At 38.1% G+C, this 20,910-nt stretch overlaps 1 protein-coding gene across 12 annotated transcripts in view; it reads right to left on the reverse strand.

Annotated features, from left to right (window-relative positions):
- Positions 1–20,910, reverse strand: part of mark2b (MAP/microtubule affinity-regulating kinase 2b) — an 80,676-nt gene that overhangs the window by 37,725 nt on the left and 22,041 nt on the right. For all 12 annotated transcript variants that reach the window (XM_041779658.1, XM_041779657.1, XM_041779647.1 and 9 more), the window contains exons 2-3: positions 1,642–1,806; positions 264–317 (exon numbers count right to left, since the gene is read on the reverse strand). In XM_041779658.1, coding sequence (XP_041635592.1) covers positions 264–317; positions 1,642–1,806 — 219 coding nt within the window. The remainder of the gene's footprint in view (positions 1–263; positions 318–1,641; positions 1,807–20,910) is intronic.

A 20,910-nucleotide genomic window follows, 5' to 3' on the forward strand; every position in this document is an offset into this window, starting at 1 on the left:
CAGAGAGAGATTTCACCTTCTAATCTGTAAATACTTTAAGTGAAAACCTTTAACTTAAATATGGAATTTGTAAAATAAAACCTTGTCTTACATATACTAGTTATAAACTACTATCTTTATTCTGTTCTTGTATAAAATATGTAATTTATACATTTATTTTTGCACTGCTTTGGCTTTGCTAATACGCTCTCCATGCCAATAAAGCTCACTGAATTGAACTGAATTGGATTAAGAGGGATAGAGAGAGAGTTAGAGAGACCCACCTTTTGCAAACTGGAGGAATTGAGCTGTGTCTTGTCAATGATCTTTACAGCCACCTAGAAGCAGAGCAAGAATATATTTATTACACTTCTTTTATTTATCACACTTGCTGCAGTGGGCTTGATGCATCTCACTCACACAAACCCACACAGCCTCAGCCTGTGAATACAGCACAAACATCCATACACTCTTTTTGGAGACATCTCTCTCTCTCACTCACTCACATCTAGCGTGTGCGCACACACACAAAGTGAACGATAGAATCTCACAGCATCAAGTGATAAACACACAATCACAGCAAGGGACAGTTGCATAATAGGGTACTGTAAAGACAAGGACGCACAGGCTTGAAGCCTGGGCTTATACCCTGACCGTAATGAAGTTTGCGTTTTCAAGATCTAACATCTTAGTAAGAGAGAAACGCAGAGACAAAGTACAGCAAGGAAAAGAGAGATATAAGGTGGAGAAAGAGTAAAAATAGAGAAACAGACAGATGGGATGGATTCAAAGTGGGATGTAGAAAAAAAATGAAGAAACGGCAAGGGAAACAAAGAATTATCTCTTTTAACCAGGACACAGAAAGGGAAGGTCTACATTTCTCTTCCAATTATGCCTTTTGCTGTCAAGTTACTCCTTTCTTCCACTCCTCTTTCTGGTTGTGCTTGTCTGACTGACTCTTTCATGCCCTCTGATTCTCCCTTGTTTTCTTTGTGTGTGTATGCCAGCAAGTCACATGGAGTGCTATCAGGGTGTCAGGCAGAGAGCTGTCACACATTGACAGAGTCCGCCCACCCTCTCCAGCACTCCCTCTCACACACGGACCGAGAGTTTACTTGACCAGCCCTTAGACAGAGCCCAGCACAGGCTCACTGCAGACACAGCTTTTCCCTTAAAGGGACAGGCCACCACGTTACGTCACATCTGGAATTCACAGTAAGCTGGAGACATTAAAGCTCTCCATTCAAGCTGACAATGGTGATCTAATCTCCTGCAGCAGATGTACCGTCTCCAAAGCCATGGAAGCCCAGGATCAGACCTGACCTACTGTGTGTCACAGCATGAGCCCTCCCCTCTTCTAATCAACCAGGATTAACGTTAAGACATCAACTAAACATTTACAGATGATTTATATCTCGGCCATCTTGACTAATTAGAAAACACTTCCGACTTCCTTTGTATTTTACTGTTTCTACACGATGCTATCCTCTCTCTACTCTGAAAAGGCTTTTTCAGCAGTGCTTTTAATCACTCAAAAGTTTCTATTGAAATAAACACTCAGTTGCAAAGTCCGAGAGAATGTGGCTAAAAAAAAATAATAAAAGAAGTTCAGAAAGTCAAGGAGACCCAGAGGCCAGTGCACATGTGTGCATGCATGCCTACCTCTTTTCCGGTGAGGACGTGTCGTGCCAGTTTGACCTTGGCGAAGTTGCCTTTGCCAATGGTTTTTAGCAACCGATAGTTACCAATGTGCGGCTGGTCATCTGATGTGGTTGTGGCAACTGAGTTCCGACATCGAGGCATGCTGGAGCGTGATGACTTCGACTCCTGAGGAGAGAGGAAGCAGTATGTAAGCATAAGAGGACAAGATTTATCATAGGCAGTAAGTCAAAGACTGGCAGAAAACCCAAGTTTAAGAAAAAAAAATCACTGTAAAGTTGAACATTTCAAAGTGCTATTACTCCTGGACACTATCATTTTGTATTTAATCACGGCTAATATGAACAGATTGGTTTTCAATACAGGTTTTCTTATGTTTCTTTCACATTTAGAGTGACTGTTTTCTATACAACTGTCTTTCAGGCAACCTTATTTATTACTGTCCCACTTCAGTTCAGCCACAGCAATGTCTGCCTGCAGCTGCGTTTCTGTTAAACACACTATATGGACAACAGTATTTGGTCACACAACCATTAAACCAACAGGGACTTAAACGACATTGTAATCAAAGACCTCTACTTTCATATGGAGTTGGCCCTCCTTTTGCAGCTAAAACAGCCTCCACTCTTATTGGAAAGCTTTCCACGAGGTTTTGGGAGTGTTTTTGAGGGAATCTGTGCCCATTCATTCTGTAGAGCATTTAATGAGGTCAGGCACTGATGTTGGACGAGAAAGTCCGGCATTCTCCATTCCAGTTCATCCCAAAGGTGCTTCATGAGGTTGAGGTCAGGGCTCTGTGCGGGCCAGTCAAGTTCTACCATACCACACTCATCAAACCATGTCATTATAGTCCTTGCATTGTATAAGGGGCAGAGTCAAAATAAAAAAGGGCCTTTCAAAGACTGTTGCCGCAAATTTGGAAGCATAGCATTGTCCAAAAATGGAACTCCTCAGCTATGGAATCAGCAGAGCATTTGCGACTTTAATGCACAATGAGCATTAGCAGTCACTGACTCTGCTCAGTGATTGTGTGTGGTGTTGTGCTTTGTGGCTGAGTTGCTGTTGTTCCTAAAGGCTTCCACTTTCTAATACTATCACTTACAGTTAACTCTAGAATATACAGCAGGAATGAAATTTCACAAACCGTCTTATTGCAAAGGAGGCATCCATCATAGTACCACGCTTGAGGTCACTGAGCTCTTCAGAAAAAAGCATTTTGTATCAGAAATGTTTGCAAATGGAGACTGCATGGCTAACTGCTTGATTGAAAAAGCTGAATTCAATACTTAACATGTGTGGCCAAATACTTTTGTCCATATAGTGTAAGTAACCTGCTTAGCCTTAATATCTCATTTCAGTTTAAAAACTCTTAGAGACAGCTCAGTAAATCCACATAGTGTTATCAAGCATTTCATTTTTTACTCATTTCCTTATTTCCCATAAAAATCCACATGAAGCTCCCTTTTCCATGGGCAAGTAATAATTAATCTTCAATCTACCCTAAGTTCCTAATTTTCTTGGGACAGATTCCTGGTCTCTTTACTATTTGGTCCCTCTCCCTATATGTCCTGGCTCTCTTCAGCTGTCCAATCTAAACAATCATTCAAAGTAAAAAATAAATATATAAATGCAGGCCTGTAATTAAACAGGAAGTCAATCACCCCAAGGGTAAATCCAAAATGAGTCAAAGTAGTTTCCATTGCAAAACAGCAGAATTTCACATTGCAACAAGAGGGGATATTAATAGAGATTAACTCCAGAAATCCTGAGATTAACTGAGATTAAAAATTGCAATCATCGAAAAACCCTAAAAAATACATGTTTGCATTAAAAGAAAAGAAAGCTTCGTCAGAATTTAAACACCTCATCAACACAACTGCTTTACTGCAAAGATAGCAATGGTTTTATACCAAAAGATGCAGGCTTTTTCGACTTCAGTCTTTATCATCAAATGCTGGAACAATGAATCTGAGCAATGATGTGAAAGATGCAGTTAAATCAAATTCATTTTCTAAAAAATATAAATAGGTTTAAAAGGCAAATGTGAATGAAATGCAACACATCAGCTCATACACCAACAATTTCTATTTAACACATTTCCAAGCTCACCATATTCAAGCAGATAATTTAAGATGACACTTAAGCCTCCAGATTGCTCAAATCCTGTAGCTATAATCTTGTGGCAACAGAAACTTTAAACAGCCAATCATTATTGATCAGGGTTACTAAATATTTTTCTGTATGGATACTAATACTAGGCAACATGGTGAAAAATTACCTCTTTTTTATGACAGAACAATCAAACTTTTCCCTCTGTGCCCATATACTGTAAATTCTTTAAATGCACAAACACTGTACTAATAAGTTAGGGCTAATGGGGTGTAACGATCCCTCAATGTACATCAACACATCAATTGGTTGATCTATTATCCAGTCACATTGGTAGAAAGTCAAAACATAGATCCACACTGCCTATTTTATGCTATGCCTTTATTTTGAAATTCCTCCCATATGCTTGTCAACAGTTCGGCCTAGCTGCATGCTGTTCTGAACTTTCAAATAAGCTGGTGGTGGTGACCGCAAGTGCTATCAGCAAGCAGCTGAGGTTGAGAAGATGAGGAAGATACCGCTCTGCTATCAGCTGTTTAGACATATCTCAGACACAGACTGCACCAGGACAGGCTTCTTTGCCCACTATGATTGCATTTTTAATTTTGTATCCAATTTGCCTTATGAGACTGTACAGATAGAAACCACTGTCCCCTCGTTATCTACCCATGGCTTAAGTAATAGCAAGCTAATATGAGAGGATCAAGTCTGCTGTTTCATGCATCCTTTGATACACTGATACACTTACACCCCTAGTTTCTACACTATTTTAGTTCTGTAGTATTCCTACAGCTATAGCCCTGCACAAGTAGCCTATAATCATGTGCATGAAAGTACTGAATTTACTTTAGATTTGTTTTTAGACTAGTAAAAAGATAAAATGAGAACATTTAAACATCCAGAATGTGAAGTTTTAATACTATCTTTATTTTTATTCCTACAGTGGTTGGGACCATTTAATGACAGACAGAACAGTAACCACAGCATCACACTCACAATTTGCTACTACTCTCTGAATTAGAGAGGAGACAGCTGATAGCAGTCACTTGAAGCAGCATGTGTACATGTCAATGAATGGAAATCAACAATTATACAGTTTTAAACATTTTAGTAATGAAAGGTCTGGACCTTGCTGGCAGGATTGCTTACCTCCTTTAAAACTGATTCATAAAAAAGCATAGAAAAAGCCCTACTCTGGTTTAAATGCTTACCTCTGTTACCACACCTGGGTGGCTTATATGGGGATGAATATATTAGGAATTAAAATGTTTACGTTTTCTTTAAAGGATGTGTGATTCCATGAAACCTAAAAAGTTAACTTGTCTTTGTCAATGGCACAATGGTGGCTCTGTGACCCACTGACTGATTGGTGACCTGTGGCTTGTGCGTAATGTTGGTGTAGTGATGATTTACTCTCAGGAGTTCATGCATTGGGTTGTATACTGAAGTTGACTGGATTCTGTGCATGTTTTCCTTTGGTCATGTGGATTTATGAATATCTGGTTTCTTCTCATATTGAGAATTATATCCCCCCTGTTCTCTAAGAGCACCTAACCTTATCCTACAAATCTTCCACTTTATTTATATTTTAAGGAGCTTGTATACCAAGGTTACAGCAGAGTGTTGGAAACCTAATCATATATAATAAGCACTGGCCCCCAGGCCTAACATCTTTCTTTTTAAAACCTTGTTCTTGAAATGCAAAAAAGTATGATAGCCCTGTTTTTATCTTGAACTATGCAAGAATAGGTGCTGGAAAAATGCACACATTTTGCCTAGTTTTACAGTCTTAGCAGTCTTCTTTTTAAGTTATTTGTACTCTGCTTTCAAAGATGTACTAATTAGACCCCATTGTGGCTTTGGCAGATGTCTGTTTAAAATGAGTCTGGTCCTGCTTAAGCTGTCTGTCCTAGGTTTTACTTTCCACTGTATTGTTGCTAAATGTTGCTTAGTGCAGAGCTCATGGTGATTAATGTTGGGTCTCTGTAACATATCAAAGAGTACAGTCCTGACTTGCCCTCTTTGTAAAGTGTCTTGAGATAACGGTCATTATGAATTAGGGCTATAAAGATAGATTGATTGATTGAAATATCTTACATCTCTACATCCTTTACTACTTCTCTTTAACTTTATTTTAAGCCAAAAAAGGCCATGGTGTGTACGGTTATAATAAAGTTTATGTTTAAGTTATGTTTCAGTGAAAATGCCTTAATTTTTCCTATAGAAAAGAGCAAGTCTTTACAGTCAGATACACACACCCACAAAAAGAAAACAAAACATGGCTGTGCTCGTAGATTTTCATGGTGTGCAAAAGTGATTGGGTTTCAACTCCAGGAAAGAGTCATAGTCATTGTGTGTGTGTGTGGGTGTGTGTGTGTGTGTGTGTGTGTGTGATCTGAGCGGACAGGTGACAGGGATCAGGGTCAGAGGAGAGGACGACTGGCTCCAGGGTGACGAGACGCAAACACACAGGCTGTGACACAAACAGCCATGCAGAAACAAGAATACACACTGGTGTGGGCTACAAAGACATGTGCACGGGTGTATGCAGCAGCATAAATCACACACGCCTCTTAGAGATTTGACACCAATGAGAGAGACAGTCCAGTGAAATTCACACTGCTTGTGTGGAGCGAAGATGAACTGCAAAAATCATTATCTTGTTCTCCAGCTCAAACTCTGACTAGTCATTCTAGTCATCTAATTATCTCAATTTGTCTCATTTGAACAAGGTGGAGGCTCAGTCTACATATGTTGTATAAAACACTACAAATCATATTTCTGTCAACACATTCCTCCCTCCATTACCATTTTTTCAAGCACGGGAAATAGAGATCAGCAGGATAACTTCATTGTTTCAGTCCGTTTCTTGTTCCAGATGGTATGATCTAATGTCTGCAGCCCAGCCACCCCCCACCACCACATCCTCATGCTGACAGTGCAGACCTGCATAAAACCTTAAGAGGCCAAATTAAGCTTTAACACAAGAGAGGGAACTGGAATTAAAAGAAACTGAGGTACAATCAACTCCAACGCCTTGGAAAGAGCCTTGGATAAACTAGTTAGAAAAACATTAATTTGTTGTTATTTTGATTTATGGAGTAGAGAGAGGAACACACAGAAGATGTTACACGTTAACAACAGGTGTTTATGAATCAGTAAGACTCAATCTCACTGCACAAAATCTACTTGATAAAACTGATTTTTTCTGAAGTACTACTGTCCAAATGTGCATTAAAGGTCAAATAATGAAAATATGTGTGCCCGTCTTTGTGTCTTGTAAATTTTCCTGCACTTTACAAGGTAGAGAAGATGAGAAGCTATCATGTTATAATATTTACATATAAACAGAACCTAGACATCATAGTGAAATTTCCTCTGTTCAATCCCACTCTCTATATACCGAGATTGACTGCTGTCTGTGTCTTCATATTTACGTTTAATACAAGTGTGTAAATATCAAATTCCACGTTTGCAAGGTTGTTATGCTGGGTTGTGTTATTCAAAGTTGAACTCATTTTTGCAGTTACACTTCCACCAGGATATTGTCGTAGTGGCACATGTCTCATGGCAACAGTGTCTGAGGCCATTAATGGGTCATCTTTAAATGTGATGTGAAAATGCTCTGTTATTGGCAAAGCAAACACTGGCAGACAAAGAGATAAAGTTCCAATTCACAAATTGCACCGTAGCATTTAGCAAAAACTGTCTACTACTCTTTATAACTGGCAAATTCCTTACACAAACAATAATAATAAAATGAAACCAACCAATGGGAAAAATTCTGTCTCTTGTAAAACTACAAACAAATCAACACAAAAGAGGACATTTGAAATATACAGATCTACAACAGAAGGGCTACCACACTTTTCAACCCCAATCTGTATGAATTACTAAAAGTGCAAATAAACACTACACAAGTGTAGCTTAATAAAATACAGTGGATCCTCTACAGCACCTGGACTGTGACTCCTGAGCTGTTTGGAACCATTTTTCCTTCTTCTACTGCAACAACCTGCTGGTCAGTGCTTGAAATATTTATATAATCGTCACTGATTGTTTTCACAATCAGGTAAGAGGAGTCTGGGGGTTTTCTCCTAAATATTTTAAGCAATAAAATGTATTTTCCAAATCCTGATATATTTTGTGGAATCATGATTTATGTGGCATCTCTTTTTGTTTTGGTCTATTTTAGGGTTCATCAGCAAGTTTTTAAACGGTGATATTTATTCAAAACATGTTGACTATAAGCCAGGGGTGTCCAAACTGTGGTCTAGGGGCCAAATGCAGCCCGCGGACCATTTTTGATTGGCCCTCAAACAAATTCTTAAATGAATGATTATTCTGTGAACAAACATTTTGACAAGACGAATTTGTTTTCTTGATGAAACTGGGACAACACTGTAAAAGGTAAACATACTGGCAACCAAAATTATATTTAAATCTTGATTTACTTGACTGATGAATATGGATTACAACAGCAAAACCAGCACCAATGACATTCAGGCGCAGTTCCAGTGATATCCAGGGCTGACCAGGGCCTCCTGAAATCTGACTGACACCCCCAAATCCTTAAAATGATTGGCTATTTTCCTTGTCAGCAATGAAGTTTAAGTTAAGTACTCACTTTAATATCCTCACTGATATGTAAATGACAGTGCCTCCCCCCAATATATTTCTGATTGTGGCCCCCACTGGAAAAAGTTTGGACACCCCTGCTATAAGCAGAATCACTACGGCAGTTGTAAACAGATCAGTAACCCCCTGCTCACAAATAAACTTATATGAAAGTTTTGTTTATAGTATAATGACAAAATAAGCAAATCAAACAGCCTGGAATGGGATCAACTTCTGTGACATATAGTCCTGCAGTGAATAAGTTACACGACTTTTTTACTTTTGTATCTTGGTTTTTATTCATAAAGGGGTCAGGAAAACTGATATTAAAGAGCACGAAGCAGTGACATTACACTCACACCTGCCTGCTGCACACTGAGAATGGGAGGAGAGAGAAGGAGCTGCAGGGTTTATTGAATTTAATGATTACAGTGTCTAAAAATGTCTGCCTCCTCTGCAAAAAAGACTCAGGAGTTAAAAGTTTCACTCATTATGTCATTACGTGGACAGATGATCCTCGTGTAGAAAGATGACAAGACTTTTTAATAATGATGTAAAACACCTAGAGAGATTAGAATAATATGGGCTGTAATTATTATAACAACAGGATCAGATCTTTCTCTGAAACACTCACCACCGCTGACCTTAATGTGTCACATCTCTGCCCTGCTTAACTCCCAGCAGACCATTAGGGAGATTGTCAAAAGTTTTAAACTTTGTGCATATCAATATTTTTGGCACCCTGATGGTTAAGAAATCCATGTAGCAATTCCATCTGGAGCAGTCAAAGCTATTTAAAAGCTATTTTTGTGGACTATATGTTAAGTTTCACTTTTGTTTTCAAGCACTGAATAGGAGGGGTGCAGCATTTAATCAGACCACATTTTGATAATAAGTAGATACCAATCAAATATAGACAGGTTGTTGCCACAAACTGTGACTGAGACAGAGAGACCAAACAGGTCAGAGTTCATCATCATACAGTCAGGATCTAACAGGTACAATGGAGCAGCTTTATCCCTTAAAATTTGTTCTCCAGGTCCTGATATGGTGTAAAAAGTCACAGTTGTACAGTGGATCAACTTACCAACAAAAATGTATTCCTTACTCAGTGTTTCCCCTAGCATTCTATTGGGAGGGCGCCCCACCTTGCCAATGGCACCCCCCCGCCCCCCTTGAAGGTCGAGTGAATTTTATTTGTTTTTATTTCTATATAGCACCAGATCACAACAGAAGCCATTTAAGGATAACTTTCCTATAGATCAGGTTTTACTTGGTCCTTTTATTAAACAACTAAAGAGCCAAAGTTATTTATCTTGTTTATATTAATGTATTTAATTTCTCAGTCCTGGTTTTCTGCTTGTTCCTTCTGACTACATGACCAGAGCTGAGCAAACCGCTCACTGAGCAAAGAGCCCCACCCCTCCTCTGTGTCAGAGCTGCGGTCATGTGTGTGAGGGGATGCTTTGACTCAGTATCATGAGAGAGTTCTCCAATGCAACTGATTTATCCTCTAAAGATGTGTATGAACTGATGCCCCACTTGTTTTACGTCTGGGATAGTTAAACGAGCGCTGAACTTCGGCGCAAGATTGCAGCAGTTGTGCACAATTTATTAAATTCTCACAACAAGTCTGACACTTGTAATGCAGGTAAAATCCTGCAATCACCCATATAAAACAAACTGGTGGGAAACAGTGGGTTCATGTCCGCACCAGTTCCCTCTGGTCTTCTCATCACAGCAGGCAGAAATATGAACGGTTCCTCACAGGTGTGTGGGGGCAGGTGAGCCGTGAATATCGGAGGGGATCAGTATCATACAGACTATGACTGAGCGGCCCCTCTGTGGGTCACCTGACGATCATTTTATTATTTTAAAATTCATTCATCTGGGATCAATAAACTGGTGGATGATCTCTTTTGTCCCTTTATTCCTCACGTGCATGTTTCTCATAGCGCCTGGCGCTATTGGTTTGTTATTACGCTCATAAATAAACTTCGTCAATGTGCAGATTACAACAGAATCTCTTCAACCATTATAAACGTAGGAGTATTCACAAAAGATCACACAGAAAAGAGACAACAGGAGGAGAGGAGACATGAACTGTGTGTGGATAATAATATGGAAGAGAGAAAATGAGTAGATAAAGTCACTGGAGGACAATCAATCATCATTAACAACATTTACCAAAATACATAATCTAACCTATTATAAATATATTATATGTTACAATAAATGGTTTCCTAAATAATTTGTTTTGGTTATTTATTAGTTAAATCTTTCAGATGTTAGACTCATTTGCATGTGGGGATGCCTTTTTGACAACATAGGTAAACTTTACACTAATACTGGTCTGATACAGTCCTAAAGTTACTCCTGATGTGGCAGGAGGGCAAAAAAGTTAATTTCCAAATCTGTCATTTATACATGCATGCATAAATAAATTATGACAGACAGACAGATAGACTGACAGGTGGAATTTAAAGGAATCACATGAACACCATTATTCCTGTAAGTGTTTGTGTCCGGCTGAACATGAAATTAAGTATTAAAGAAACATCTTAAAATATACTTTTAAAACTCAGTGGCTCTTGGAGTTTTTGGTACTGTGACAACACTAACAGTATAATGGACCAAAAAACCCTCAACATCCCTGTACTACAGCTGACATGACAGACAAACCCACTTCCAAAGCTATGCTTTCCTTCCCTCCTTTCACAGGCCTCAACTCTTTAGTCTTACTTCTCTCCTATCCGCTTTCATGTCTGACTATTTTAGTCTTCTAAGCAAATCCCCTCCCCTCCTCAAACACACATGAACACATCCACATCTCCTCTCTCCCACCAGTTATAACTATAAATATGCTGGAGAACAATTAATTATATCCTTTTATTGTTTTCACATAATTCTCTGTGATTGCATTAGACTGATGAATCCTGTTAGGAATTTGCTTAAAGACATAGTTTAGAAAACAATTGTCTGACTTAGGATTTCACAGTAAACCATATTAACTTTAATTAGACACTTAAAAAAGGCTGATTAATTGCATGACTGCTGAATCTCAAGAGTTTGTTGGCGACAGTGCCGGATGAAGGAATATCTGATGGAAGGAGTGGAGGGAGTAGATTAAAGACAATGCTAAATGACACGTATGCAATTATATAATTGCTGTATTACTAGTGATGCATGATAAGAAGTTTTTGAACCAATACCAATAACTGATTATTTCCTGCTACAGATGGGCAATAACTCATAAGAAATGATTTTTTATACAGAAATGTATTTTATGTATTTATGCGCATCTTGGGCTAAGGAGTTTACAACTAATTCTAACTGACACCGATCATGTTAAAATAAAGATCAGTGCAGACTTTTCCTCCAGTTACCCTTGAAATAAATTAAATCGCTGGACAAACTGTCAAACTTTACATTTCAATCATCTAAACAAGAATTCAGCTGACGTGTCCAACCACACATTTCCCTACTAAAAAGTAGTCAAGTAAAATTGATCCCTCAATTAAAAATTAGGGGCTAAAAGCCTGCTGCAAATTACTGTACAGCTAAAACACATAAATAACATGCTGTTATTGAGAGGTTTAGGGGACAGTTGTGTTATTTTTACTGCACAGGTCAGAAATTAAAGAGAGCTAATGTTTTTCATAAAGATCCAAATTTACACTGACATAAGTCATTTCAATGATGGGTAAACAAAATGCAGAGTACATCGTTAATACATAACAGTGGTGTTGACTGTGATTAAACTTCTGTTGCTAATGTTGTTGATCAGATTGTGAATGAAACCACATCAAAGAGTAGGGAGCAATGTGCCTAAGAAGAAGAGGTCTCCGGCAAACTTTCTGCCCTTTCAAACGCCTGCTGAATCAGCTCTCTGCCTGGTATTAGCCTTTGGCTTGGTCCTAATGCTAGTGGTAGTGCTGGCGGCTACTGCCGCTTTGTATCAACAGTCTGTCGTTAGGATGACAACTTTTGAGTGAATAATAAGATCAGTTGTGTTTGAACTCGAGGACTTTTTCCATTCTTTGGGTCTTTGCGTGGCATGCTTTACAAACAATGTCATACTATCCTCCCCTAAAACACTGAATAACTCCACCAGTGATGCTCTGGTGGAGTGGGTCACATTCTGTGGCACCACCTACTGTTTTAAAATGTGTAGGCTTGTGACAAATAAACAAAAGCCTTTATTATCCATGGCATTTATCAGTTAATATTTTATCATCGGAATAAGAACAAAATATACAAAATAGATGAAATATTGGTCGATAATATATAGGTACCAATAATTATTGTGCAGATAATTATCATTCAGGTGAGAGTGTGGTGAAACTAAGTATGTGAAAAAAAAAATCTGGATGGTCAGCATGTGTAAAAATTTGAGGTGTCAGCAAAAGGTAGAAATTTATGTGCCTATTCATATATTTGAGGGTAATCGTGTACGTAGCCCTTGTAAAATGTTGCATGAATATTTCTGAGTTCTTACAACTATCAAATGCCTCAATTCCTCAAGTATAGACCACTCCCATAACCCACTGGTAATCACTGTATACTATCATCAGGTAGACAGCACATGCCTCTAGGGAAAAAATGCCAACTTTTCAGCAACTCCAGTAGAGTCAGCAGTCAGCATTATGACTGGGTCAGACTTCACGTTTGCACGATTTTAGCCTGACCTGGCATCAGGAGGGTTTCAGGACCTATTGGCCCCAAATCTGTCATTTCCTCTAGTGTAACGTGTCATAAACAAGAATCAGGGACACACCTGAGACAATCATGACCCCCCAACGGAGAGTCGAGCATGTTTGATTTATGTCTTGCCACCTACAATTTGCTCCTTGACGTTAGTGACGTTTACCAGTGACAGCACAGAGCACGCTGCATGTGCAGCAGTCACAAATGTAAACAAAGAAAATGGGGAAGTGAAAAAAGAGTGATGAAGTTGGTGCTGTGAGATGTAATTATGAGTCAGAGGAAAATGCCTAAAATTGGGGCACAAAGCTCTGTCTCTGTTATCCCCTCTCTGTCAGAATGACCATCTTAACAGACATAAAATGTGTGTTCTGATCCACCCTTTAGAGGGCTTTATTCAAAACTTTCTTTTCTGTGCAGCATAACTACATCTACAAGGTAACTCCATAACATCCAGGAGTAGCACCCATCTATCTGCATCAGAAAGTCAAAGTTCAACAGCAGAAAACAAGATCCAACTGCTCTGGCTCACTTTGGCAGCACATATATGAAGAAAAACTTCAGTTCTTCTATGATACACGTGCCATTAATGGGGATTAAGTTTGCAGAAATAAGAATCAACAACTATGGTCTTCTAAAGAAATCCAAACAAATGAAAATTTCATTGTGAATGCACTTGCATCGTATTAAACTAGATGTACATTTTTGTAGTTATCATTTTCACAAACAAAAATTTCCCATTTTCTCACATCAAGTTTATCTGTGCTACCATCATTAAGTGAAAATGTATGCAGCTGAGAGCTACTGACTTCCACAAAAGCATGTGCACATGACCAAAACACACACCTTCACACACACAAAGTAGTAATTTTAATCCAAGGCAGTACTGGTTATGTTTTGACTCAAGGCTCATTATCATTGACCTTTGCCTGTCTGAGTTCTAGAAGGAACTCATTTAGATACCACAAAGATTTTTACACAGTATGGTTAAGAAGGTATGATAGGCTAAGCAGGGTAACAAAGGAGTGATGAACACACTTTTGGAAAATGTGAAAAATGTGAAAAAATGTGTCAATCAATCGCAAGGCGATCATATCCCTGGACAACAGTTGTTTCTGTTTAAAACTTACTGAATGGACTATTTCATCTCCTAATACTCGATTCTGCAGTCACAATTAAAAAACATAGTGTTCATTGTTTTAACTTTAGGAAATTTGAGGGGCATGCTAATACAGAAAAGTCATCATTAAACCTGTTTTAAATTAAGAAGATAATTTGCTTTGGAATCCATTCATCTGTCCCTTCTCTACACTGCTTTAATCAGCTGTCAACGGGCGAGAGGCAGAGTACACCCTGAACAGGTCACCAGTCTTTTTGACAGTGAAAATCCTACATATGGGGAAATCATTTCAATAAGCAAATTATTACTTCAATTATTTGTAATTACAACTTAATGGCTTTTTTTGCCAAATGATGCTTCCAACAAACAGAGGGCTCATATCATTACACACTGTCATTTAAACTGCTACCAGAGTGTTACTCTATTTATTTCAGAACAAAAAACAAAGTGATGGCTGTTAAGGGATAGTTATAATCACACAAAAACAAAATCAAGCCAAATGTAAGGGATAAAAAGCTTCAAACCAATTTATAAAGGTTAAACTGAGAGGAACTGGATTTCCAGGCTTCATATTACCAGAGCAAAGCTTTGTCCAATAAAGTGATTCAGCTGTGGGGATTCCCCACCATAATGGATTTGAAAAGAAAAACAAAGGTGTGTATTTTTAGTGTTAAAGTAAGGGGTTTCTTAAAAATATGACATCTACCATCAGGAATTATAGACATTATATCCGTACCTCCATTATCAGGGGCTCAAATGTATTTGGACGAATGGCAAACAGCCTTGAGCTTGTATAGTGCTGTCCTAGTTGTCAGACTTACCAAAGATCTTTTTACACTGCACTACGCACACTTTACTTTCCCTTTAAGTAAACTTTGGTGATACCACTGCAGCATACAGTGTTCTAACAATAGATATTTAAAAAACCCTCAGAAACAGCAGTGTCAAAAGTCATCTGCATCTTGTGTTATCAAAACATTTACCCTTCTACTGTTCCCTTATTTCCTTATCAATCCATAACAAGTTCCTTTTTCTGTGGTTAAGTTAATGCCATGATATTTGATGTACCCAAATTTTGGGATTAGAGAATAATTACAAATAATCTGGAAAATCCCAAGAATAACCACAACTGAAACATGTTCAATTGTTTGACAGTCCTAATCCAGCCAACTAATCCTGTTCATACACGTCCTGTACACATTCACACATCAACGACAGAATCAACTGATTGGTGACTCTTAGTACTCAAAATCTTAACTGGTCAAATGCAACTTTAGAGTAAACCAGCTAAATGTGGCTAGCTGTTAGGTACCTGCTAAATCCACTGTGATTGTAAATAGGACTGCAACAACAAAATGACAGAATTCATCATCAGTTCTTTGTGTGAAGACATGGGATCATTTGCCATGGCATACAGCTGTTTATAGCATACTCGGACAGTTGATAAACTTTACTTTCACTTATTATTTTGATAGGGATAAATAAAAAGTATGAGGATAAAATGTCATCTACAACTATTTCCATCACAGGATGTTGGCCACCTAAAAGGATCTTTGCAGTAAAAACTCAGCTGACATAAGTTTTGTTTTCAGTCAGAGGAAGAGACCGAACTGAAACTATTTCCCCCAACGTGAATCTCATGTTCGCTAAAAATCAAGCAGGAAAGGCAAGAGGTGTGTTTACACTGCAGACACAGAGCAGAGGAGCGTTTGCTTGTGTGTGTATGTGTGGAAAGAGCAGCAGAGATCAGGAGCTGACATGACAACAAGCTTTAACGAGCTACTGATAACTTGGGCAAGCAGTGAGTGACAAAGGTCTGTAAGTCACTGGAATATCAATAACCTCTGAAGGCTAGGGCTTTCCTTTAAAGAGGAGTAAAGAAGCTGACTGATTAAATCAGTCGCTCTTCTCTGATTAAATGTACGTCATGGGTAGTAAAAGCACTCTTACAACAAAGTGATAATATCTCACAACAAGCACAAGTGCTTCATCCAGAGCATCAGTGTTGTCATCCGTCAGATATTAAAAGTGTATTCATTTGTGGACACAAAAAACTTTGACACACATTGTAGATCACATATTTGTGTTTCTAAATTTATTCAGTGGCCTGTTGAAGATTTTGTGAGGTAGCAAAGCCCATTAACATTTAGATTTGATTAAGTTTTTAAAGATAAACATTATCTGCAGAATTGGAAATCTCAAACAGTATTAAATTTATCAATCAATCAGGGAAAAAAATCGGCCTGGCTCATAGATCGCTAAAATAAAAGTTTGGTGCAGCCGTGTCCTAAAAGTTCTCTTGTACAAATGTTAAGGATCTCAAATCAAAGCAGAATTGATTGTCTTCAGGGTTCCTACAAATTACTGAAAATCAAATTTAAGACCACTTTAAGACCTGTACTGATTAAAATTAATACAGCTTTATGAGCTAGAAATAGTCAAAAATGAAGGTCATGACATTTCTCTGACCACCAGACCAGGACTGATTTGATTTAATTTAATTTAATGTACTGTTAATGAAATGTCAAATGGTTTAGGACAAAGATTTTTTTGAGCCATAAAGGCCCAAATTTGATGATTTATGGCAAATTTAATGCCTCTATTCTACCTATAAACTGTATGGTAACATTCATCATAAATTTAAGCAGATGTGCTAACCTGATTCAAAACAGTTTAGCTGTTAAAGAGCAGAGTAATGTTTTTTTGTCAAGGAAGAGCTGTCAGAATAATAGTGAACTGCACACATTTTTAAGTGGTTATTGGGTAATTTGGTAGACCAGATGTAAGAGAACTGGACAAGTGCCTCACACATGGTTTATTTAAACACAGCAAGTTAAGTGGGGGGTCTACAGAGGAATTTTGAGTACTCAACACCGAATTCCCTGAATTCTGGAGAATATTTCAACAAAAACTTGAGGAGGAAATTCATGAGAAATACAAAATAATTGTTAATGAAAAAAAACTATTTTCTTCATAAAGCTTATGTTGAAGTTAGCTTAACTTTGTGATTTTTAATACTCTAAAACTGAGTAGTGTCATATTAAACACAAATCACATGAGAGGGTTCTGTTTACAACTAAAAGACCATCTAAAGCTAACCTTACATAAAGCCAATCAAGAAATAGTGTAATCTAAAAGGGAATTAACTAATTGTTTTGATTTTAATTGTTTTGATTAATTGTTGCTTAGACAAGTTTTGCAACCTTAATAGCCCTGACTGTAGCATTTCTCGCCCTTCTCCTCCCTCTCTCCCTCTCCCTTCATCAGTGACTGGTTTTTTAGCTTTTCATGTCTTGGCTTTTTTTACCATTCATTTTTCTATGTATTGTGTTTATTAATTGGTCAATAATGCACACAAACATGCCTTGCGGTAAGTCAGAGTTTTTAAATAACACGCTAAGAAGCTGATTTGTTAACAAGGGATTACTCTTCGCTCTAAACAAGCGGCTACAAGCAGCCAAAGCACTAAAGATGAGTTCCTGGCTAATTTTTCTACAGAGAAACAGGAGGAGATGCAGACATGAGGGAGTGAGCACAACAATATGGACAGAGACCCCCTGATGCTTATTTTACAGCTGTCATGTGGTAGTTACAGTTTTTCTGCTGTTTTTCTGGGACATCCTTAAACAACGAAGACTCCTTTCTTTGAGGCTGATTTAATTTCTTCTTTTCTTTAATTATTTCACTAATATCTCTCTGACACTGAAGGCTCATCTCTGAGCCCTGCTCACTCTGAGGGGTCTTTAGAACCAGCCAATAAATATGCCTTTGCTGCCTTTAATTTGAAGAGTGGACCCAAAATTGACAAAGCAAAGGGTCTGGAGATGATTTCAAGTGTTGAATTGGTATTTGAATGACAGGAGATATCAATATGAAGTCCAAGGAAGTATTTACTGAAGTGAAGAAGGCCACACTTAGGCTGAAAAACAAAATAGATCAAAATATTTTAGAGTGATAGAATCCACAGTTTGGTACATTCTTCAAAAGAACAAATGAACTGGAAAGCTCTGCAACACATAAACGTTAGGAAGACCACAGAAGACTTCACAGCTGCAAAAGTAAAAGATTCTCAAAGTCAAAGTCTACAATCAAGAGAGACCGCCATGAATGTAAAAACAGGGACTTTACAGCACATCAGTAGTGACATTTAAGAACAGGAAGGCCAGAGTAGAGTTACATTAGACTTGTACATTTAAAAATGGATGTTTAGCATTCTAACTTCAATTTAGAGTGTAAGCTAATACCTAAAGAACACGGTTTTCCTCCGTGGAGGTCACAGAAACGCACACACCTCCTAACTCTGAGCAATAATGGATGCGTTACCATGGAGATTTGTCGCTTGCTCAATCTGCTCTGTATCTTGATGTTGTTTTTATCTCTTTCATGTTTTGTTCATTTTGTCTTGCTCCCTCCCTACTTCAATCATCTCTTTATGATACCTGGATATTCTTATGCTAATGTTTCTACCAGTATTCATCTTAAATGCAAAGATAGGACTCAAGAAAAAAAATCACAGGTGACAAGAATTACAGTCCTGTACTGTGAGCCTGATATATGAATTATCATTGAACAGTAGTATCCCAGAAGGGTTGAAACATTCAGTTTATATGAGATGTAACCTTTACTGTATTCTAAATCACATCTTTGCTATCTAGATATTCCCACAAATACACATCTTTAATGTCTAAAGCCACAGCTACTAACTGGAACTTGCCATTTAGCAAATTACAAGGAAACTCCCAGTGGGGAATAACTTTGGGAGTACACGTTTGACACAACTGCTCTAATGAGAGGGAAATTAAAAGCACCAAGTTAAAAAGCAATCCAATGACTAAGAGAAATGTTACAACACCTGTTTGACTATGTGGCTCATTCAGGTCATTAAGGAAAGCCAGTTAAACTAGACCAGGGTGTATACCACTTTACATAATACAGATCTGGCAAAGATGGAAATAAAAAAACAACACAGCTACAGTCGCACACAAACTGCTTTAAAGCCGTTGGTAAGACAAATCTACAAACACTTCAATGATATTTATCATCATATGCACATGCTTTAACCAACCAAAATGTTTAAAGTCAAATATAATTTATTTTTTATGCCCAAAATATTAGCAACATTTATGAAATATTTCTGATATTGCATAGGAAGTGATATTATGATGAAAAAAAAACCAAAACAATCATTAGTATACACACATGCCCGGCGCAAAACAAATGTAATACAACTTATGTGCTCACCCACTTTGCCCCTCTGAGTTTAGGCTTACTTCTCTTTGTGTTAAGCAAACTACATACCACCATACTATCTATTAGTGCTGCATGATTTGGTAGTAATGTACGGCTGCGATCATACTGGCCAAACTGTGATTTGCAATTACAACAAAACATATAAACGGTATCATTTATTATCATCTTTATTATCATCTGACTCCACCCCTGACCACACCCACACTCCTCTTAGAAAATAGATGTGGCACCCCTGATGTTATAATGTTACAGACGCATTTATCCAAAGTTCAGGACCTGACTGGGATTTGAACTATCAATCTCCCAGACCAAAGTCAGCAGGGTGAGCTACTGAGCTATCCAGCATCAAAGCTGGCCACTGAGAGGAAGATCAGGAGAGGAGTGTGGAACTTCTTCCAAGCGGGGAGGGCCTACCAAACCTGGGGGCGGGTGCTTACTCCCCATGTGACATCACGAGGGTAAAATCTGAGAAGCTGAGCTTGTTTAAGCACACATTTTCTGAAAGGTGGAGAGAGAGAGGGGGGGAAGGGAATGGACCTTTCTAGTACTTGAGGGGATTGTGGACAGGGTAGGGGCACATAGTTTTGTTAGAAAAGCCTGAAAAGGTGATTTTTGGATATGTCCCCTTAAAAAAACAAAACCTGAAATATTTTATATTAGTGCTCTCAAAATAATTTCATATTTATAAAAGTTTTTCATTTTTTGCAAATAAAGGTACTTCTACAAAATGCAGTGGTGGCACTGTTGTAAATTGAAAGGCTTTTCTGCAGACATTTTTGTACAGTTTCATGCTGTCCTACTTAATACAAAAATAAATGCAGATTTCTTTCACATTTCATTTAATTGCACAGCCTGATATTGCAATTGAGACTGCGATTAAATAAATCATGCAGTGCTACTATCTACTTCTATACTGGATAATATATATAGTTATTCATGCAGTGTGTGATGCTGCTTCCGTTTTGTTTGATGGAAACCTAACCAAACCTGGACTGATCTACTACAAAAGTCCATCTGATATCAACATTCAAGTTAGAAAACAGAGCACTGTGCATGCACAGTCTGTGTTTCTTGCATGTAAAAGCATACAAGTGATGCTTCTGCTGTCACAGATACACCAACATGACACTCGAGGCAGACACCCAGTTATGCAAGGCAGATCTTACTCAAGTGTATCATCACTATCAGGAGATCCAATATTGGTATCGGGTCCGATATGGACGTAATTAAGAGATCGGATATCTGACTGATGGTGCCGATCCAAGTGACCGATCCAAATCCATCCTACAGTTTGCGGTAGACCATGAACGCACCGCAGTCTAACACGAGACTGTCTGTGTGTAACTGAGCTAGTACTAGTTCGGGATGTTCTTAGCGGTATAATTACCTAGTAGATTAAATGTAAATCTATATTTAGAATAGAAAAAAAATAGTCTAAAGATGAGAGAACACAAAGAAGAGTGGGTGTGACG

The sequence above is a fragment of the Cheilinus undulatus genome, linkage group 22, assembly GCF_018320785.1.
Source record: "Cheilinus undulatus linkage group 22, ASM1832078v1, whole genome shotgun sequence".
Lineage (NCBI taxonomy): Eukaryota > Metazoa > Chordata > Actinopteri > Labriformes > Labridae > Cheilinus > Cheilinus undulatus.